We start from the raw sequence: 8,006 nt of genomic DNA on the forward strand, positions 1-8,006 counted from the left end.
CTCCCAGCAGCACCTTTCACGTGGGCACAGCTCAGCTACTTTGTAACGTGGGCTTTTCCCCCTCACCAGGGATCCAAACCCCCGCACCCCCGTGACCAGAGGGCAGGCATGCAGGGAGAGACACAGAGCAGGCAGCCCCTGAGCGCCTGTCAATGGAAGGGCACGAGGGCAGGACCCCCAGCTTTCCACCCTGGCAGAACCAGTCCTCACCTGCAGCAGAGGACCTCCAGACCACCAGGAGCTCTGGATGCCATGCAGTGGCTGCCTTGAGCAGTCTTTCCCAGGGGCGGCAACGTACGACCTAATCCCAGCCTGGGAGCGCCTGTCTCCAAACACGCTGGAGACAACTGCCAAGACCAAAGTGCGGAGAGGCCTGTAGAGTCAGACACCTTTTCTGTAGAGTCAGACACCTTTTCAAAACTAAACCCTCGACAGAGAGCTTCAGAAGAACACAGCTCCAGCTCCTCTCACCTGCATACAGGTTTCTTCCCACCTCTTTGTCCTGCTTTTGCTCTCCTTCTTCAAACACAGCACAGCCAAGCAGACAGACACACAGCTCAGCTGCAAGGCCCCAACCCGGGCTCCTCTCTTCTTTGCCTCCTGTCCCAGACAAGGGTGAGAAAAGGCACTCTCACCCTGGCACCATCCATCAGGCTCAGGCTCGGGCTCAGACCCAGCTCCCCTTGGACAGGCTGGTCCACAGCTGGCTGGGCTTCCCCCTGGTAAAGCCACTCCACCAAGGCCCGCAGCACATCCAGGAACGCGCCAGAGAGCAGGAGGCTTCTCAAAGCTTGTGCTGCCTGGAAAACAAGCATCCCCCTGGACTTCCACCAAGAAGTTCAGCTCCTTTCTCACCATTCACCTCCTCACACCATTCCATGGAATCACCTCCACTCCCTCCTCCTCTTTCACAAGTCCCTGGCAAGCAAGCACTCTTGACGCCGGGCTGCAGCAACAAGGGCCTCACCAGCAGAGAGAAAGAAGTCATCATCCCTCTCTACGCGGTGCTTGTCAGACCACAGCTGGACTATCGCCTTCAGTTTTGGTCCCCCCTCTACAAAAAGCTCCCACAAAGTGGACAGGCTGCAGAAGGGGCCAGAGCAGGGCCACAGGGGCGATCAGAGGACTGGAGCCACGTGAGGAGAGTCTGAGAAAGCTAGGCTTGTTCAGCCGTGAGAAGAGAAGCTTTAGGGGAGACCTTATTACCATCTTCCAGCATTTCAAAGGTGGCTACAGAGAAGGGGGAGACTCCCAGTTTACAAGAAGTCACATGGAGAAGACAAGGGGCAATGGGCACAAGTTGCTTCTGGGGACATTCCCACTGGACACAATGGGAAAAGTGCTCACCAGGAGGACACGCAACACCTTGGAATGGTTTCCCAGGGGAAGTGGTGGCTTCCCTGCCTTTGGACAGTTTGGAGTCTCAGCCCAACACAGTGCTGAGACATCCTACAGAAACTAGAGTATTACCTAAAAGGCTTGGACCAGACCATCCTTGAGGTCCCTTCCAACATGACATTCTAGGATTCCATGATTCTTCCGGAACGCCTTCAAAGGAGGGGCAGGGGAATGGCTGCCAGGGCGGTTACATCATAATCCTAGGCCTGTGACACGCTGGGCTTTGGAAGGGACCTATCGGGGCCATCGGAGGGACCATCTAGTCTAGCGTGAGACAGCGGGAAGGACGGCAGCATGGGCCAGCCACTCAGCCGACCACGCTCTTCATGCTGGAATTGCTGTTCCCGGAGGAAGGACCGGCAGAACGACGATGACCTCGAGGACTACTATGTGCCCCAGAGGTCAGCGCCAGAGCCGGTTTCACCAGGGAGCCAGCCAGAGCCCAAGAAGAAGGGCTCACGGTGGAAAGTTTGGAAAAGGAGGAGGGCTCGGGTGAGCCAGGTGTTGGAAGCAGGTGTCTCTCAAGCTTCCCCACGGGAGCTGAGCACCGTGCTGACCCAGCAGCCGGGCCAGCCTGACCACAGAAAGCCCACCTCCAGGGGAAGCCTCAGCCAGGGGCACCAGCAGGAGACCCTGGAGTCAGCCGGCATGCCAGAGGAGAACGTCAGGGCCTCTGTGCACCTCAGAGAGGAGCTGCTGGCTGCAGGACTGGACATTCCCATCACCTGCCAGTCCCGCGTGTCCCTGGGGGGTGCTGGCAGCCCCCCGGCCAGCATTGCAGGCTGTACCAAGGAGGCGGCGGGCCACTGCCAGGATGAGGACTCTGAGGCCACTTTGGAGCTCTTGTCCAGGCCCCCGGAACACGACTTCTCGGGCACCGACTCGGACTCGCTCCAGGAGTTCCAGACGCCGGAAGCTCTTTACCTGAGCAAGGACGAGGGGGACGGGGCCAGCCCCGGCTCCCTGGAGGTGCAGGTGAGGGAGAGGGATGAGACAGGGACAAGTGCCCAGGCGGCCACCTCAGCACGGACGGGGGCTTCCAGCACACCCACAGCTCTGAGAAAGAGCTCTTCCCTCCTGGCCACAAACGGGACTTTCCCTGCTGCCTCTCTTTACAGAGGGGAGCTTCTTTCCCTCTCCTCCCCCTTCCCAAAGTGCTCGGCAGCACTTCAAGATGCAGCTTAGACACGAAAAATTGCGTTCAAATTTGACCACTAGGTTAAAGGAAAAAGAGAGAACAGCAGTGAAATCCTAAAAGTAAAATTCAGTGAACCAACCTTTCCAGGGAAAAGCCCTTGTGTTGACATTTGGCATTGCTTTGCCACTTGGAGGATCTCCTCTAAAAATCCACTCTGTGCCGTGTTTTCCTCCTAGAATGTAAACTCTGAGCCATGGGAATTTCTGGGGACTAAATCTAAAAATGCTCCTGGCCACTCCTTGGGGATCGGCCTGTAACCTGAATGCCTCAGTATCTCCCTGCCCGCTGCATTTCCAACTCTGACCTTAAATCACCTGCATGTCTTGACTACCTAGACCACCCGGATGAGTCCTCCATGCAGCAGTCCTGGAAGTATGGAGCACGAGGAGGAAGAGGGCCACCCAGAACCTCGGACAGGACATCTGCTACGTGCAAGATGTATATACTGTTCTTAACATTTCCGATAGAATAAGTCTTCGTAACCTAAGATGGGAGGGGGCTTTGCAAGTCTTTTCTTTCTCTCTTGACTATTTTTCTTTGGGGGTGGGCACTGTTTCTCCTCTTCTCTACATATCTTGTTCCTTTTTGCCTCCCTTTCCCCCTCAAAAAACAGTACATAAAGGAAACGAGCCAACTCCTAATGAGATCCCTGGAAATGTGCCTTGATGAGAGCTGTCCAGTAACATCTCTCCAGCTGCTGGGGATTTTCCATTCCAAAAGGCGCAGTTTCTTCCAGTAGAAGAAACTATTTTTTCTTTCTGTTGCTCTGGGACACCGCTTGGGGTTGGTGGCTTGTCTCCTTGAGAGCTGAGTAACTTCACACATGGTGTGACCGAGAGCTCTTTTCTTTCCAGATGAGTTCGTCACTGTTTTGGGTGAAGGCGCCTTTGGGCAGGTCATGGAATTCATTGATCACCAAGAGTAAGTCTTTTGAGTTAAAAGACAGGCAAGTTTTGTGACTGATGCTCTTGAGGGCTGCCCTGGGATCTGTTCAGATTCTAGTCGAGCCTGTGTGCAGACGCACCCTTCTGACATTAACAGCTCCACACACGTCCTCTAGAACTGAAGACCTTTTCTGATGAGGTTCCCATCGTTATAAACAAGATAGGTGGTGACAGTTCCTGAGGATTCTTAGGTTCAAGTCCTCCTTGGTCTCACCCCTGTTGTTAAAAACCTGCCTTTCCAGGGACAACAGGCATGTGGCAGTGAAGTTCGTCAAAGATGTCGACCCACGCAGGGCATATCATGCAGAAGTCTCAGTGCTGCAATATTTGAACTCACTGGACCCCAGCGGCACACAGTAAGTAGACAAAACCGACCGCACTGTGCTTTGGCTTTAAGCTTTCCCAGACGCTGCCTTCTGGAACAGAAGAGCTATGGAGCGAAGCCTGATCCAACGGCCTGTGGCAGTTCCTCTGGTTTTCTGCTTTTGCAGTCACTGCGTCCGAATGCTGGACTGGTTCGAGCACCGGGGCCATGTGTGCATTGTTTTTGAGCTGCTGGGGCCCAGCACCTACAGCTTCATTGTAGCAAATGGCTTCCGGCCCTTCAGGGTGGACGACATCAGACGGATGGGCTACCAGCTCTGCGAGGCTGTCAACTGTAAGTGCGCTTCTTGGTTGCTTGTTAAATTTTCTCTGGGGGACGAGCTAACTGGCCTCGTTATCTTGCAGTTTTGCACATCAACGGGTTGACACACACAGATTTAAAACCGGATAATATTTTACTTGTCAACTCCGAGTACACAGAGGAGTACAACGCCAGCCTGGTAAGTTGCTGTCCTCTTCCCCACCTCCCCTTCAGCCACCCTCTGGCATTCTCTGGGCTCAGCCATCCCACTGGTTCCTTGCAGAAACAAGTGGAGCGCAGACCGAAAGACCCATCCGTCAAAGTGGCCGACTTTGGGAACGCGACAAGGGATGACGAGCCTCACTGCCCTCTCGTCTCTACAAGACCCTACCGAGCTCCAGAAATCATCCTAGGTCAGGAGGCGTCTCTTAGGCACATCTTTGCCATAAGATGCTTCCTGCTGTGCTCTTGAAGGCTGCTACAGCACTGTGGCGCCTCTTGCTTGAGCTGCTCAACTCTTTGTAGCCTGGTGCAAACATGGATCTTCTGAATCTTTCCACAGCCCTGGGATGGTCACAGCCATGCGACGTCTGGAGTATAGGCTGTATCCTCCTCGAGTACTACCTCGGATTCCCAGTGTTTACGGTAGGCAACGAGGAACCCCAAGCGACGCAGCGCGTACCACGCTGCCCAACTCGGGGAAAACGTGCTCCGGCGAGGTGGGAGCTAAGGGCAAGGGTCTGCGCAAGAAAGGCAGCTGCTTGTCTCTGCAAGGCCGCCTTGAGGTGAACAGAAGCTGTAGGCACAAAGGAACTGTCTCAGCAGGAGACTTGCACAAGCTGCTTTCAGCAAACACTGGGGCAGCAGCTTGGCATGAAGGGTGACCCCGTCACCGGGTGCAATTTCCAAGCAGCACTAATAACACATGTGGCTTTGCCTGACAGCATCAGCAAATACCATGCAACTACCCAAATTCTGTCAGCCTCAGATATACCGATGAAACTGGACATTTACGAGCCAAGAAAAACAAATAGCACCAACAACTAAAATAATGCTGGGTCAAGGGGAACAATTTCCAGGAGGTTGTACCTTCTTCCAGGAAACAAGTAGCTATGGCCACTCTTTTTTCCTTAGTCGGGAATGGATTATTGCTTTCAGGGTCCAGTCAAGTAGGAAGTCAGGTCAGTGTAAGCGAGTTCTTGGGAACTCCCTCTAACAACCAACAATGTCTACCTAGGTTTCCTTCGATGCCTATGAAGATATAGAACACCTGGCAAAGATGGAAAGAATCCTGGGGCCTTTGCCAAGAGACATGATCAAGAAAACCAGGTAATGACACTTTTCTGTACCTGGACTGCTAGGGTTCAACGGAAATCTGGTTTCAGATCTGGTTGAAGTGCCATCTTTTTAAAGTCATGCTATTAGATACTCAGTATCACACTTTTACTCAATGGAACAAGCCGGCTGCTCCTGTGCCAACATTCCCAGGCCAGTCCCCCACTTTTGGACAAAGGTGCTGACAAACAGCTTCCAGCGCAGGGACAAAGCAGCATCCTTGAAGAGCAAACTCTTGGTTCCAGGAGAAACACAAAAGTCTCTTTCTTTCAGGAGAGGCGACTACTACTGTCATGGCCGGCTGGTGTGGGACCAACACAGCCTCTTTGGCCGCTATGCCTCACAGCACTGTAAGCCACTGAAGGTAAGAGAAGAGAGGGAAACGGCTTTGGAAGAGAGGAGCTTGAAGGGCAAGGACGCAATCAGGAAAACATCTTCCGTTGTTTTCTTCCCAAAGGCGTACATGACCTGCAGCACTGAGGAACACTGCCACCTGTTCGACTTGATAGAGAAGATGCTGCAGTACGACCCAGCCGAGCGAATTACCCTGCAAGAAGCCCTCAAACATCCTTTTTTCTTCCCGCTCCAACGGGAAAAAAGGGCATCGCCTCTAAGAGCTGAGGGGGCTGACACGGGTGTCAGTCCCCCAAAGAAGCCTAGGAAAATTTGGGCCTTTGTTACATGTTGTGTTCTGTTCTGTTCCGTTCTGTTCTGTTTGTGGGTAGTTTCACGTTTGTTGGATTAAAAGAGTTTGTAAATACCCTCTTCTGTGTTACAAGCGTTTGGATACTGATGTTTCACCCAACTCCTGGCATGAAACACAAAAGAAACTGATGAGCGTGGTTGCGTGTCCTCCCTAAATGAAGATCTGGGGACAGTGGCACTTTGAGCCATGCACACATGTCCCAGAGCTCTGTCCTCCTGCTGAGTGGTCTCCACAACGACAGTCCCAATACCCAGAACATACAGTGCCCTTTCACCAACACCTCAATGACCCCATCACTGCACACCCCCCACATCTCCAGCTCCTCCACTGCTCCACCCCAGCTCTAACATCTGAAGCTTGGTGATGAACATTTAAATGCTCTGACCCCCTGCTGCTACCGGGACTGGAAACACTCTGTGCGTCACAGGCCGAGAACTTGGCACGGCCACAAGAGCTCCCCCTCCCTACCAGGAAGCCACTAGAGCTGCTCAGTCCCGGCAAGGCTCTAAATTTACGTGCCTTCTACAGGGCAGACTAAGTCACGTCAGCACAAGAAGCACGCAGAGGTGTGCAGCTTCGCTGTGTGCTCCCCAGATAATTCAGGTTTTCTCTGCCACTTTCAGCAGACAAGGAAGAAGAGCAGCAGCTGCAGCAGCAGCAGGACCTCGGGGGTCTTTGCACCTCCCTGCCTCCCTCCCCTTGCCATCAACTGCACTGAAGAACTCTGGGGCTGGAGAAACAGCACAGCTCCACGTCTTCCGACCCACTGGGCACCTGCCCACTTTATGCTGTAAATCCCTGACTTGACATGGGAGCTACTGACGTGCCTTGGACCACTTGTCCTTTCTTACCTTCAAGCTGGCTCTCTCTCTGGCTCTCCACATTAGCACAGACACGCCCGGACAGGGCCTGATCACTGCTCCATGCCTGCCATGCCTATCAGTGACAGCTTCTCACCCTCCCTTTTCACATCAGCCTTTCTTGGCTCTTCTCTGGGACACAGGAGAACTAAATCACTGACCCCAGCGCACTGCTTTGCAGTTCTCCCTGCTAATGGCTGCAGGGCAGGCAGGGGGTTGCTACTCAGACAGGAGGTCACTCCCTGGGCAAAGCCTCTTCTGCAAGCTTGCTCTTCACCTCCCGCCACAAACCTGCAGCCCAGCAAGTCTCTCCAGGAATATTTCCAGACGCAGCCTTCCGTTCACCTCCGCGAGGCCTCTTCCAGGTGCCTTTCTTTGGACAGGGACAGCTTGCACACCTTGTCACCTTTCTTTGGGCGTGGACAGCGTGCACACCGTGTCCCATCACAAGCTCAGCTCCAGCAGCCACGCCTTCTCCCAGGTCCTGTCCCAGCTGTTCTCCATAGGAACTCCTGACGCAGCAATTGAGCACCCGGACTGTTCTCCTCTGCTTCCCCAGCTACCTCTGGAAGACCTGGAGGGACAGAGGGCAGAAGCCCAATGGGGCCAATCACTCCCAGCAGCACCTTTCACGTGGGCACAGCTCAGCTACTTTGTAACGTGGGCTTTTCCCCCTCACCAGGGATCCAAACCCCCGCACCCCCGTGACCAGAGGGCAGGCATGCAGGGAGAGACACAGAGCAGGCAGCCCCTGAGCGCCTGTCAATGGAAGGGCACGAGGGCAGGACCCCCAGCTTTCCACCCTGGCAGAACCAGTCCTCACCTGCAGCAGAGGACCTCCAGACCACCAGGAGCTCTGGATGCCATGCAGTGGCTGCCTTGAGCAGTCTTTCCCAGGGGCGGCAACGTACGACCTAATCCCAGCCTGGGAGCGCCTGTA

The 8,006-nt window shown here is 54.2% G+C and overlaps 1 protein-coding gene across 1 annotated transcript; it reads left to right on the forward strand.

Moving 5' to 3' along the window:
* Positions 1-1,137: 1,137 nt before the first annotated feature.
* On the forward strand, positions 1,138-6,263 carry LOC139794539 (dual specificity protein kinase CLK1-like). Its single transcript, XM_071740267.1, has 11 exons — positions 1,138-2,373; positions 2,932-3,034; positions 3,451-3,517; positions 3,783-3,896; positions 4,032-4,198; positions 4,270-4,364; positions 4,449-4,578; positions 4,728-4,810; positions 5,403-5,494; positions 5,774-5,864; positions 5,958-6,263. Exons 1-11 carry the CDS (start codon positions 1,693-1,695, stop codon positions 6,243-6,245), a joined length of 1,911 nt encoding a protein of 636 aa, XP_071596368.1. The 5' UTR covers positions 1,138-1,692; the 3' UTR covers positions 6,246-6,263.
* The last annotated feature ends 1,743 nt before the right edge of the window (positions 6,264-8,006 follow it).

The sequence above is a fragment of the Heliangelus exortis genome, chromosome 3, assembly GCF_036169615.1.
Source record: "Heliangelus exortis chromosome 3, bHelExo1.hap1, whole genome shotgun sequence".
NCBI lineage: Eukaryota > Metazoa > Chordata > Aves > Apodiformes > Trochilidae > Heliangelus > Heliangelus exortis.